This window comes from Myxine glutinosa, chromosome 7 (genome assembly GCF_964187855.1).
Source record: "Myxine glutinosa chromosome 7, kmMyxGlut1.1, whole genome shotgun sequence".
Lineage (NCBI taxonomy): Eukaryota > Metazoa > Chordata > Myxini > Myxiniformes > Myxinidae > Myxine > Myxine glutinosa.
In genome coordinates, this window is record NC_136267.1 from 127,889,889 (window position 1) to 127,905,149 (window position 15,261).

The window sequence follows — 15,261 nt, forward strand, 5'->3', positions numbered from 1 at the left end:
AACCATCAGCTTCTAGCTTTTGATTGGTGAACCAATTCAGTGTCCCAATATGCAAATTCTTAAAATTTCAGGTCAATTGGATGAAACTGGACGATTTTATGCAACCTCGACCCTTTCACATTTTGTTCTAAAAAACAACAACAATCGACTCCTATCTTTTGATTGGTGAACAATTCAGTGACCCGACATGCAAATTATTTAAATTTCAGGTCAATCTGATGAAAATTGACAAATTTTTGTGATGCTGACCTTTGACCTTTTGACCTTTTGACCAAATTATTAATTTACCTTCTCCATATTCTAATAATAAAGCTTTGTTGAAAATGTTATGACAAAACTAAAATGGAAAATTTAAATTTCAGGCCAATTGGATGAAAATTGATGATTTTATGTGACGCTGACCTTTGACCTTTTGTTGAACTTTTAACGAAATTATTAATTTGCCTTCTCCGTATTATCATAATAAAGCTTGTGCAGGGGACGGACTAATAATCTCAACAGTCCAAGACACCAAGGGTGAGTTTTCAATAAATGAGTTTATAATTATATATATTTATTTGTATGCAGCCTGTGGCTGATTGGCTGCATCATTTTCTGGGAGAGTGGGTGTGCTGCTGATGCAGTGCCCCCTTACCAACTACCCGGTACTCAGTTTACCAACCTCGGAAGGATGACAGGTTGAGTCAACCTGCATGGTGTTAATTCAATGGCACGACAGGGGCTTCTTTATTATTAAAGTATTAGACTCGAGGATCTTAAGCCAGCCACCTTAAGCGTTAATCCAACACCAGGCTTTAAATGAGTACATATAGGATTGACACAAAATTGACAACACCGTTAATGTCGGCAGGTATCGAGAGGGTCCAATCTAATCCATCATGCCATTTCTCTCGGGTACAATTATGACTTATTGCAGTGATTCATCTGCTCGTAAAACAGTGATCCCGACCATGGACCAAAGTATGTTTGGCATAGAAGCAATTTTCCACTGGACTTCTGCTTTCTCTAAATAAAGCTTGGGATAACCCTGCGTAGGCATCCGTAAACTTTTCCCGTATATAGTCAGGGATTTGCAAGAAACACTTGGCGTGTAAAGTTATCGGCACAAGGGGTTGTGAAACAAAAAGTTCACGAAGTAAAAAAAAAAAAGTCCGAAACATCGCCGCCCACACCGTCTGATATTGCCAACGTGCATTCCGACGTTCAGCATCGCGTGGCATTCAGAAACTCAATATCGCAGAACTGCTGGAAGAGTCCACAATGGCTTCTCGAATGTCCACCGCATCCAGCCAGGTGAAGTCCAGGGCATCGCTGTTCGAAGACAAGGGGAACTCCAAGGCCACACAACAAGTGGACTTTCGGTCGGTTTTGACCAAAAAAAAGAGTAATCCGCCGAAACAAGGTGAAGAGCAAAAGGCTCCTCAGGGAGTGAAACCCCAGAGCCTTGAAAAGGCTCCACCAGGAAGCGTGGCTCGTGTGGCGCCACATTTTGTCCGACAGCTCGCAAATACGACCCTGTGGCATGGGGACTCCCTCCAGCTGCACTGCCGCTTACAGGCCGGCTGTCCCGTGGCCAGGGTCGCCTGGACCATGAACGGGAGGCCACTCCATGGTGCATCCTCGGTGCACATTTCACACCTCGGTGAGTCGGCACCTGGTTTATATACAAAAATATTTAGGACATCGGTGTATTTTATAATCTTATTTCTCAATGCGGTTAATTAATTGCTATTTCCTGCTAAAAATTAAGCAGATAAAAATAAATGTCTGAACAAATGAAGTTCAAGCAGTGATTTCTTTTTTTATACACCAAAGTTCACAATACTGTTCATTTTGTCACTTCTCTGACATGACAAATAAATTCCAACGAACCTGTTACGACCTGTCTATTCTTGCCACCCAAGCACAAAGCTATGTAATGCTCCCTTACAATCATAACATTACTTTTCAAATATGGCATCCCCAAACATATGTTCTGGCACATACTATATACTATTTTCTTTTCAGCTCATTTATATATATACATATATTTGTATATATATTTGTATATATATATATATATTTGTATATATATATTTGTATATGTATATATTTGTATATATATATTTGTATATATATATTTGTGTATATATTTGTATATATATATTGCATATATATTTATATATATATTTGTATATATATTTGTATACATATTTGTATATATATTTGTATATATATTTGTATATATATTTGTATATATATTTGTATATATATTTGTATATATATTTGTATATATATTTGTATATATATTTGTATATATATTTGTATATATATTTGTATATATATTTGTATATATATTTGTATATATATTTGTATATATATTTGTATATATATTTGTATATATATTTGTATATATATTTGTATATATATTTGTATATATATTTGTATATATATTTGTATATATATTTGTATATATATTTGTATATATATTTGTATATATATTTGTATATATATTTGTATATATATTTGTATATATATTTGTATACATATTTGTATATATATTTGTATATATATTTGTATATATATTTGTATATATATTTGTATACATATTTGTATATATATTTGTATATATATTTGTATATATATTTGTATACATATTTGTATATATATTTGTATACATATTTGTATATATATTTGTATATATATTTGTATATATATTTGTATATATATATTTGTGTATATATTTGTATATATATATTGCATATATATTTATATATATATTTGTATATATATTTATATATATATTTGTATATATATTTGTATATATATTTGTATATATATTTGTATACATATTTGTATATATATTTGTATACATATTTGTATATATATTTGTATATATATTTGTATACATATTTGTATATATATTTGTATATATATTTGTATATATATTTGTATATATATTTGTATACATATTTGTATATATATTTGTATATATATTTGTATACATATTTGTATATATATTTGTATATATATTTGTATATATATTTGTATATATATTTGTATATATATTTGTATATATATATTGCATATATATTTATATATATATTTGTATATATATATTGCATATATATTTATATATATATTTGTATATATATTTGTATACATATTTGTATATATATTTGTATATATATTTGTATATATATTTGTATACATATTTGTATATATATTTGTATGTATATTTATATATATATTTGTATATATATTTGTATATATATTTGTATATATATTTGTATATATATTTGTATATATATATTGTTCCGTTTATGGGGGGTAGCCAATGAAATACCTCATAGGGCCAGATATGATTGTATAAGTAGTGTGCTCCGAATGTTGCGACGAAGAAGAAGAACCTCCATGTAACTAAGTAGGGAATCCATTAGGCCGGATGTTGCGTAAGGTCGTATGTTTGTCTCTATGGCGAGGGTGGAGCTATTTGAATTAGGTAGGGGTCAAGGGTAAATCCCCTGTATGTAAATGACCTCTGTGATTTTTTCCCTTGTTCCTTATGACACACACCACACCAGCTATGCATTCCACACCTATACTAAAAACATGATGTAAAAGTAACCGGAACCAGGACATTCAAATACCGCTGGCGCCGCCAGCCGAGTCATCGCAACACCAAGCAGACAGGGCCGTGAGGGGAGAAGTCAGAAGTGGAAGCTCTTTTATGGAGAATTTATATCTTAAAGGGGAGGGGAGGGGCGAGGGGAGGAGGAGGGGAGGGGGGAAAGGGAGGGGGGAGGGAGGGGGAGGGGAGGAGGGAGGCAGAAGAGGAAGGGGAGTGGCTCACGTATCTGAGTTAATGTGGCTCACGTTTCTGAGTGAATGTTGCTCACGTTTCTGAGTTAAGTGTGATGACTAGACTACGGATTTTTATGTTAAGAAAATAGGCCTTTTATGTTTTGAAAAGCGGGAATTTTTTTTTTTTATGTGAAAAAATCCCGAAATATTTTTTTCCCCCGTTTTATTCATTTTTTATTATTACCAAGTTTTTCAGAAATCAGTCAAAAAAAGAACAAAAAATGGTAAGCTTTTTCCTGCACAACATTAAGCACTCTGGGCTAGTAAACAGGTAAAAAATGACGTTCAGGTACCTTTATTGCAACCGCATTGTTTGATAAGTAGAGGACTAGAAGAAATTGACAAGACCCTTTTAGGAACGGTTAAAGTAGGTGTTTGAAATCATTTTCTTGGTAATGTTCTCCTTGGTGAGGCGGTGTCGGCGGTCGGTGAGGACGTTTCTGTAGACGGAGAAGGACCTTTCCACGTCGACGCTGACGATGGGGCAGTACCTTAAGAGGGGGATGTCGGCAAGCTTGACTCCAGCCGGCACACCAACCTCAGATCCATGCTGATCTCCATCCAGGATCAAAGCCACTGTCCTCAGCACACCAATGTCGGCATTACGCTGCAGCACCGCCTTGAACTTGGTGAGCAGGATCTCCTTACGGCAGCCTCGGATCTTTTCGAGCTCCTCCTTGGCCTGATCAAGGAGCTGGAAGGCCTTGGCCAGCTCCATGCCGGCCTCCTCCAGCTGCTTAAGGATCTTCGGGATGAACGACACGTGGGCATTTAAGAAGACCAAACTGAGCTTGATGTCCGCCTTTCCGAACAGGTCCTTGGCACTCCGGATTGCCATCGCGTCGTCATCGTTCAGCTGGTCCACAATGTCCTTAACGGCCTCGAAGTGCTCGGCGTAAAACACTGCGGCGTCGATCCACGTCCCCCACCAAGTCAGAATGGGCTCCGGGGGGAGAGAAAGATTGGGCTGCTGCTCCTTCCAAAGGACAACACGCGACGGGGCTTTGACGAACACCTTCTTCGTCGTGGCAATCAGGTCGTTAACGTCCTTGAACATTTCTCGGACTGTCTCGCAGACATGGTGGAGCGCGTGGGCAACGCAAGTCACATGCAGCTAGTCCGGGAAGAGTTCCTTCAGGGCATGGCTGGCCTTGATCATATAGGCAGCGGCGTCGCTGACGAGGACCTTGAGGCACTCCGGCTTGAAATCAGGCCAAAGATAGCGCAGCGTGTCATTGAATGCGCGCACGATCTCCCCAGAGTTGGTCTTCTCCAGAAACATGCACTGGACGAAAATACCCCTCCTTGGACAAGCGTCCCGCGATGATGTTGGCCACATATCGACCTGCCGAATCGGTCGTCTCGTCGACGGACAGCCAGATGGGCTGCTGTCCGAGGTCGGCATGGATCCCCTCCAAGGCCTCGTCATAGCACTTGTCGAGGTAGTGCTTTCGAATCCATCTTTCATCGGGGATCTGGAGAGTGATGTGCTTCTCCAGGAACGACCGGAGGGCAGGGTTTTCCAATTTCGACCATGGGATGCCAGCGGCCAGCATGGCCTGGCACAGCTCCTGAGCCACGACGTCACACTTGTGCCTCTTTCCGCCACCAAAGTCCTCCATGGTGGCTTGTGTGACCGTCCTCTTCTTCTTCAAGGCCAAGTTGCTCTTGTGGCGGTCTCCTCGGACATGTTGGGCCAGCTCAGACTTCTGCTTCGCCCGGAAAGTCTTTTCACAAGCTCGACAGAAAGCCGTGTCACTCGACACGTACTTGAAGGTGGCCCCATCACCGCCAGCGTTGAATTCCTTCAGCCACTTGTCACGAAGAGCAGCACTCATCTTGATAGGAGACTTGTTCACACTTTGTGTACACTCTCTCACTGTAGTACACCGCCTCACTGCTGTACACGCTGGGGACGCAACGCACGCAAGTGGACGCAACGTTTTGTTTTTGAGATCGATCGCAGTTAAAAATTTCGATCGCAGTTTAAAATTTCGATCGCATTTTAAAATTTCGAAAAATTCCCTAATTATTTTTAGCGTTGCCAGACCAAAAAGGGCATTTTATTTTATTTTTCCCGAAAAAGGGCGAAATTCTTTTTTTCTCCGAAAATAGCAAAATAATTTTTTTGCGCGCAAAAAAGCCGTTTTATGTGAAAAAATATTTTTTATTTTTTCACATAAAAATCCGATGTGCAGTGATGACCATCAGGAAGAAGACGAAGCCATACTACCAAATTCGTACACTTCCGGAATTGTTTGATTTATTTGTATTCAAATGTCTGGTAATTGTTTTGTATTTATTTATGCGAATATGTACTTGTATATAACTGTCATTCATTTAAAAAGGCTTTCGCACTATCGAGCGATTTTTTTTTTTTACTCCAAAAAAAACAACTTTAAAAAAAATAAAAAATCTTTGCCTAAAACACTCCCAACCACTCACTGATGAACCTCTGAAAGTTTGATGAAGATCCGTTCAGCCATCTCTGAATAAAACGCGGACACACAGACAACTTGCGTTTATATATAGATATAAATCGGGATTTAAATTTAATTCAAAAATTGATCCAGACGTGTATTCTCTTTCAAACATTCAAACCAATAGAGGTAGTTATTTATCACAGCATCTGTAGAATTTTCACCCTTTTACTCAACTCCGTTTCACTGTTATTTGGTGGAGCTAAAAGTCAACTGAGCTTTATAGATATTTAGATATATATTGTTATGTTTGTGGGGTCGTGATATGTAGAGTCAGGTAGATTCGGATACGTAGGTGCTCCGGATGTCGGGTAAGAACCATCCACATGTAATAAGTTCTGTTTAGCCGAATGTTGGAGTAACGTGTATCTTTGTCCCTGTCACGAGGGGGCGGGCATGTTAACGAGATTAGGGCATAAGGATAAATTATCCCTTGTAAGTCTTACCCTATGTGATTTATCCTTTGGCTCTTTTGGCACTGCACCTGAGACACTAGCGAGAAATGCCCATTTATTGCACTAAATAATAACCATAAAACCAACCGGAAGCCAGTTCTGAACACTGCCATTTGCGACGCACCAGCTACATCGCCACGAAAGACAGGCAGGCGGGAGACACACCCCGAGGAGCCGTGATTGGTCAGGGCGGAGCAAGAAGTGACTCACTATTGGACGGGAGTTCACCATCGGGAAAGTCTGGGTGAGAAGGGACTCGTGATTAGCCAGGGCGGAGCAGGAAGCTACCCGCTGATTGGTTGAAGGAAGGCCGAGGAGGAAGCCGAGTGCCGATTGGCGAAGACTCAGTTTCAGTTTTTTCTTTTTAATAAATTTGCAAAACTTTCTAAAATCCTGGTTTCTCTTTGTCATTATGGGGTATTGAGTGTAGATTGATGAGGGAAAAAAAGAATTTAAACGATTTCAGCATAAGGCTGCAACATAACAAAATGTGAAAAAAGTGAAGGGGTCTGAATACTTTCTGAATGCACTGTAGACATTTACATTTTGTTTCACTAATATCAGTTCATAAATAAAGCTGCTACAACAATTTAAAGTCAATGTTACAACAATTAATATATATATTAATTAGTCAATTAATCAATATATAAAAATGCAGGTGTATATATATAATGCATATATATATATATATACAGTGAACCCTCGTTTATCGCGGGGGTTACGTTCCAGAACCCCCCGCGATAAACGAAAATCCGCGAAGTAGCGACCATATTTTTTTATTTTTTTTATATATATTTTAAAGCATTATGAACTCCCCACACTCTTATTAACCTTTCCCATACTCTTATAAACACTTCCTATACTCTTAAACACTTTTTACACTCTTAAACATACGTAATTTTAACAACATATAAAATTCTAATGGGTACTCACCATTGAAGATACTGTAGCTACCCATGGGTTCCCCAAGCAAGACCAGCATCAGAATCTCCTTGCTCCAGCCGGTGACGTCACCGGCGGGGATTCCCGGCGCGAGAGTGGCTGGTCACGTGACCGCTAAAGCGTGCCGCGCTTTGCGGGTATAATCAGCTACACCTGTTGATCACGTGACCACCGATTCACCGAAGCACGCCACGCTTGAGAGGCGTGGCTTTCGGTTTCTGGTTGTGCTTTATAATGCAGCCCGATAAATGGGCTTTTCAGTGTTCCCGAGTTGGTTTTGAGAATAAATATCTTCTCGGACGAGTTTGTGTCTTGCCCGTCATTTCGTCCGTATCAAGCAAGAGCCCCGGCTCTTCAATACTACAACTTGCGTGATGAAGATGATGATGAATTAGCTGTGCAGTATTGATGACGATGAAGGTGATGACGATGATGAATGTACTGGCGTTTTCCATACGCACGACTCTTTGTCTACCCTTCTACTGTACACTATGTACAGTATTTTATTTCTTGTAATATGTTTTAAATACTGTATTTTTCTTATTTCTTTACGTTTTTTAATTTTTTAGGCTAGAAAATGCTTATTTTACCACAAAAATATTTAAAATAATAGTATATAAAAATACATTTATACCGCAAAATCCCGCGATATAGCGAAAAATCCGCGATATAATTTTACATATACTAGCGAGAAAAAACCGCGATGTACCGAATCCGCGAAAAGTGAACCGCGATATAGCGAGGGATGACTGTATATATATATATATATATATATATATATATATATATATATATATATATATATATATATATATAAATAATATGAATATATATATATGTATATATATATATATGAATATACTGTATGTATATATACAGTATATGTATACATATATATTTATATGGATATATATATATATATTTATATGGATATATATATATATATATATATATATATATATATATATATATATATATATATATATATATATATATATATATGTATATATATATTATTTATTTTTTATTTTTTTATTTTACTTCCTTTTTCTTTTTTTGCAATTCCTTTATTTCATTTTGCGGTGTATGTGTGAACGTCAGAATTTTTCTCATGGCTCAAGGTGCTTGCTGTGTGTTCCAGGTGATATGTGTTCGCTCACCATTGACAATGCAAAGGCGAGTGATGGGGGGACGTACACATGCTGCGCGGAGAATGAGAAGGGCAGAGCGGAGAGTGTCGCACGAGTCACATTCAACATTAAAGGTGCGTGGGTCAGGTTTAAAGTAACGACAAGCAGCGAACCTCAATGATCACTTTCTAAAGATAATCAAGGCAGGGATAAAGAGCAAACTATGACAAAAATATTATTTTTTGTTGGAAGAACAATCCAGAAGTGTTATCACCCCAGTTGAAAGAGTCCAGGTAGTCAAAGCAGAATTATGCTTTCAAATAATATATTACTTGCTTACAAGCATCACAGTCCCAACTTATCAAGATTCTGCATCCAAAGCTAAAATCTGGCTTGAAACCTAAAAACTGCAAGGACGTAACTCAGTAAACGCACTATTTTTTTTACCGATTGATTCAATCGAATCACTGCCATTTTTACCGTTTCTCGATGGGGCGTCATGACCGAAGCGACACAGCCCTTCAAGTGCAATGCAGGTGACATGCTAAATCATTGCCATGCAGGTGACATACTAAATCATTGCTATCGCAGATATGTTAGGTTTCTGCCAATTGGCAAACTCTCAATAATTTACCTTCAAGTTTGGATGTGGAGGGTTTTTTTTCCTCTTGCTGTTTGAGCCCATGATTACTCACACAAGACATTTCGGCGGTCACCTTCTTCGTCTTATGAGATGCTTCATTTGAATATTCTAGTTTAAAAACACAGCAATTACATCAACAATAAAAAACAGCAACAACACCATAATGACAGCATGACTTGCTTCGTGATCAAATGTCTTATATCGCACGATACATGAAGAACTTTTAAAATCTCGTGATATATTTTGGAAGAGAAGCCATGTGTGCTGGTATCCAGCTCAATTTATATACAGCTCAATTGTACAGCAATATATATATATATATATACTTTTTTTTGATGTACAAAAATTCACAATACTGGTCATTTCATCACTTGACTTGCATGACAAATGCATTTGTAGGAACCAGGGACAATATTTAGTTCAATACGGATATTTGGATGGCCTTTTTACTCTTCCCATCCAAGGAAACTTTTTTATCATGCTCCCTCATGGTCATAACATTATTTATATATACTGTATTTAATATACGTATATATATACAGTCACGTGAAAAAGTAAGTACACCCCATGTAAAGTTTTGACTTTTTCAACATATTTCAACATACAGCTATTTGATCTTCATTTCAACAATATTGATAGATAAAGGTGATATAATATAACAAATATCATGAAACATTTACATTTTGTAGTCCATTGTATAATTTAAATAAACATAAATGCAAATTTCGCATGTGGAAAAAGTAAGTACACCCCTACATGATGGTGGCTGTGAGGAACAGCCATTACCTTACCATTACGCCTTACCATTACGTGGTGGTAAGGTATTTATAATTATGTGGTGGTGAGGTGTTTTTAATTTCGTGGCTGTGAGGTGTTTTTATTACGTGTTTTATGGCTGTGAGGTGTTTTTAAATGACGTGGTGGTGAGGTGATTTGAATTATTTGGTGGTGAGGTGTTTTATATGATGTGGTGGTGAGGTGTTTTTAATTTCGTGGCTGTGAGGTGTTTTTATTACGTGTTTTATGGCTGTGAGGTGTTTTGAATCACGTGGTGGTGAGGTGTTTTAAATTATGTGGTGGTGTGGTGTTTTTTCATTTCGTGGTGGTGAGGTGTTTTTAATAATGTGGTGGTGAGGTGTTTTGAATTACTTGGTGGTGAGGTGTTTTGAATCACGTGGTGGTGAGGTGTTTTGAATTACTTGGTGGTGAGGTGTTTTAATTTATTTCGTGGTAAGGTGTTTTGAATCACGTGGTGGTGAGGTGTTTTAAATTATGTGGTGGTGTGGTGTTTTTTCATTTCGTGGTGGTGAGGTGTTTTTAATAATGTGGTGGTGAGGTGTTTTGAATTACTTGGTGGTGAGGTGTTTTAAATTACTTGGTGGTGAGGTGTTTTGAATCACGTGGTGGTGAGGTGTTTTGAATCACGTGGTGGTGAGGTGTTTTAAATTGTGTGGTGGTGAGGTGTTTTTCATTTCGTGGTGGTGAGGTGAAATCGTCCCAAACTTCCAGTTTGCACCTACCACTCCAGTATGTATGTGCTGATGGGTTCTTTTTTTAATTGGTTTTTTTTTCAACCTAAATCTTCAACCTAAATTGCCTATAAAAATGTAATATCACAAACACTACAAATACATTTGTGCAAAATAATTGTTTGTATTATGATTGTTGTAAATCATGACAACACAGCAACTCAGGTACAGTCATTAGCCTCAGCTAAAATAAGCCCGTTCCTCTGTAACGACTCGTGTTGAGGAGAGCATAGTGAGCTGAGCCAAGCTCGTGTGTGTGTGTGTGTATATATAAATGGAGCCTTCAACATAAAAAAAGTATATACATATACAGTCACGTGAAAAAGTAAGTACACCCCATGTAAAGTTTTGACTTATTCAACATATTTCAACATACAGCTATTTGATCTTCATTTCAACAATATTGACAGATAAAGGTGATATAATATAACAAATATCATGAAACATTTACATTTTGTAGTCCATTGTATAATTTAAATAAACATAAATGCAAATTTCGCATGTGGAAAAAGTAAGTACACCCTTGGCTCTAATAGGTGGTATTGCCCCCTTTGGCAGAAACAACCTCAAGTAGGCGTTTCTTATAACTGTCTACCAGTCTCTGACATCGGCTGGGAGAAATTTTTTCCCACTCCTCCATGCAGAATTCTTTCAGCTGTGCGATGTTTGAGGGGTTTCTTGCATGCACAGCTCGTTTCAAATCCCCCACAACATCTCGATGGGATTTAGATCCGGGCTTTGACTTGGCCATTCCAGAACCTTCCATTTCTTTCTTTTCAGCCATTCCTTGGTGGATTTACTGGTATGTTTCGGGTCATTGTCATGTTGCAAGGTCCACCTTCGGTTGAGCTTCAACTCTCCGACAAATGGCCTCACATTATCCTCAAGCACCCTCTGGTACAATGAAGAATTCATAGTGGATTCTATGATGGTGAGCTGCCCAGGCCCTGATGCAGCAAAGCTGCCCCAAACCATAATATTTCCACCACCATGCTTTACAGTTGGTATCAGGTTCTTGTGGTCAAATGCTGTCTTTGGTTTTCGCCAAACATGTCTTCTGGTACTGTGGCCAAATAGCTCTACCTTTGACTCATCTGTCCAGAGCACATTGTTCCAGAAGTGCTGGACTTTGCCTAGGTGTTCATTGGTAAACTTTAGTCTTGCCCTGATGTTCTTTCTGGACAGCAAAGGTTTCCTCCTGGCACACCTCCCATGTAGATCAAATTTGTGCAGCCTCTTTCTAATGGTAGACTCATGCACTTTGACATCAACAGTGGCAAGAGCTACATGTCGGTCCCGTGATGACATTCTGGGGTTCTTAGAGACTTATTTCATCATCTTGCGGTCTGCTCTCGGGCTGAACTTGCTGGGGCGGCCTGGCCTGAACAAGTTGGCAGTTGTTTGGAATCTTCTCCACTTGTACATGATCTTCCGGACAGTCGAATGATTGATTTCAAATTGTTTGGAGATCTTTTTAAATCCCTTCCCAGACTCGTAGGCATCTATAGCCTTCTTTCTGAAGGCCTCAGAGGGCTCTTTTGATCTAGGCATGGTGACGCCACACACTTCAACAACAAAGAGCAAACCAAACTAAATGTCTGAGGTTTAAATAAGACAGGCTCCTCCAAGATCCTCTCTAATGATGTTCTAATCATTTGCACCTGAACTGGTGCACCTGATTCTAATTTTAGGTATTTGAAGTAGTGATTAGAGAGGATCTTTGAGGAGCCTGTCTTATTTAAACCTCAGACATTTAGTTTGGTTTGCTCGAGCTTAGAGCCCGCATATATGTGCCGAGGCCACGCCTAGTCCCCGGGCGTGGCCGATCGGTCGAAGGGCGGGGCATGTGCCATCGGTCCCCACCTGGGCGCTCACGCCACCCACTGGTGCGCGGAATTATTGCCCCTTGTGCCCGCCACACGCGCCCCCCCAGAATTCCCGCGCACCTGAAAGGTGAGTTTGCGGGGAAGCCGGATGACCCGGCCAAAACGCCCCCTGGCGATGGGTGCAGGGCTGGGGGGTAGCAGGCCGGCGGGGCTGGGGGGTGCCAGGGGTCCGACCGCCGGGGGGCAGCCTCGACGCGGAGGCAGAGCTGCTGGCGGGGGTGCCGGGGGTCCGACCGCCGGGAGGCGGCCTCGACGTGGAGGCAGAGCTGCTGGCAGGGGGTGGTCCGGATCGAGGTGGGCCGGCTTGAGGAGGTCCATGGAAATGCGATCCGGGGCACCGCCGATGTCTACCGTGAAAAATTTGTCCCCGGTCTCCATCAAGCGGAAGGGCCCGTCGTACGGGGGCCGTAGCGGTGCCCGGTGGGCGTCGTGCCGGATGAACACATACTTTGCCGTGCGAAGCTCCGGGGCGACGTGGGAAGGCGGGCAACCGTGGTGTGCCGTTGGCACCGGGGCGAACCTCCGGGCGGTCTCCTGAAGGGCGGAGCACTGTTGCGCCGCGGACCAAGGAGCCGTGGAGTCGGGGATAAATTCACCCGGTACCCACAGTGGTTGCCCAAAGACCAGCTCCGCCGAGGATGTGCGCAGGTCATCCTTGGGCGCCGTCCTGAGGCCCAGCAGGACCCAGGGGAGTCTGTCGACCCAGCCACCGTCGCAGAGGCTGGCCCGGAGCACGGCCTTCATGGAGTGATGAAAGCGCTCGCACAGGCCATTGGCCTGGGGGTAATAGGCCGTGGTGCGGTGTAGTTTCACCCCGAGCCCTTGCGCCACCGCGGCCCAGAGCTCCAAGGTGAACTGGGGGCCGCGGTCGGACGAGATGTCCGAGGAGGCACCGAACCGGGCAACCCAAGTGGCGATAAAGGCTTGCGCCACCTCAGCCGCGGACGTCGCCGCCAATGGGACGGCCTCCGGCCACCGTGTGGTGCGGTCGACCATGGTGAGGAGGTGGGTGAACCCTCGCGAGGGGGGCAGAGGTCCCACCAAGTCGAGATGCACGTGGTCGAACCGCCACTCGGGCACCGTAAACGGGTCCAATGGTGCCTGGGTGTGGCGGTGGACCTTTGCGCGCTGGCATGCGAGGTACGTCCTGGCCCAGTCGCGGACGTCCTTCCTGAGGCCATGCCAGACGAACTTCGTCCCGACGAGTTTCTGGGATGCCCTCGCGCCAGGGTGGGACAGGCCGTGGATGGCGTCGAACACTGGGCGCTGCCAGCCAGCGGGCACGATGGGGCGAGGCCGGCTGAGGGAGACGTCGAATAGGAGGGCCGTGCCCGCTGCGTCGAACGGCACCTCGGTGACGGGGAGGCCCGTGATGGCGGGCCGCAAGGCCTGGACACCGTGGTCGGCGGTCTGGGCCTCCGCCATCTGGGCATAGTCGACCCCGAGGTGGACCGCGTGCACGACGGACCGGGAAAGGCAATCCGCCTCCGGGTTGTCCTTACCCGCCACGTGACGGATGACCGTCGTGTACTCTGACACGGCAGAGAGGTGGCGCTGCTGCCATGCCGACCATGGCTCGGCGACCTTGGCCATCGCGAACACAAGGGGCTTGTGGTCAACGAAGGCCGTGAACGGGCGGCCCTCCAGCAGATGGCGGAAGTGTCGGACCGCCAGGTGGAGCCCGAGCAACTCGCGGTCGAAGGTGCTATAGCGGCGTTCGAGCGGGCGAAGCTGCCGGCTGAAAAACGCCAGCGGTTGCCAAGCACCACGCACCCATTGCTCGTGCACCGCGCCCACCGCATAGTCCGACGCGTCGGTGGTGAGGGCGATCGGTGCATCGGGCGCCGGGTGCGCCAGCATGGTGGCGTCGGCCAGAGCCAGCTTTGCGCCCGCGAACGCCGCGGCCATCGGCTCCGACCATGCGATGTCACCTTTGCCCGGCTTGCCCCGAAGGGCCTCATGCAAGGGGCGGAGGAGCCGGGTGACGTGGGGCACGAAGCGGTGGTAAAAGTTTACCATGTCCAGGAACTCCTGGAGCCCCTTGATCGTGCGGGGCCGCAGGAAATCCCTGACCGCCTCCACCTTTGCCGGTAAAGCGACGGCCCCGTGCTCGGTGATGCGGTGGCCCAAGAAGTCAATGGTGGCGACGCCGAAACGGCACTTGGCGGGGTTGATGATTAGGCCATGCTGGCCCAGGCGTTCGAAAAGCGTGCGGATGTGGAGCAGGTGCTCCTCCCGGGACACGCTCGCGACTAGGATGTCGTCCAGATAGACAAACAGGAAAGGTAAGTCGCGCAAGACGCTATCCATAAGCCGCTGGAATGCCTGAGCCGCAATCTTCAACCCGAATAGC

At 42.9% G+C, this 15,261-nt stretch overlaps 1 protein-coding gene across 1 annotated transcript in view; it reads left to right on the forward strand.

Annotated features, from left to right (window-relative positions):
• Positions 1-596: 596 nt before the first annotated feature.
• LOC144893005 (myopalladin-like) overlaps positions 597-15,261 on the forward strand; it is a 30,151-nt gene continuing 15,486 nt past the window's right edge. The window contains exons 1-3 of the mRNA XM_078782292.1: positions 597-763; positions 962-1,642; positions 8,862-8,984. Of these exons, the coding sequence (XP_078638418.1) occupies positions 1,261-1,642; positions 8,862-8,984 (505 nt within the window). The 5' untranslated portion in view covers positions 597-763; positions 962-1,260. The remainder of the gene's footprint in view (positions 764-961; positions 1,643-8,861; positions 8,985-15,261) is intronic.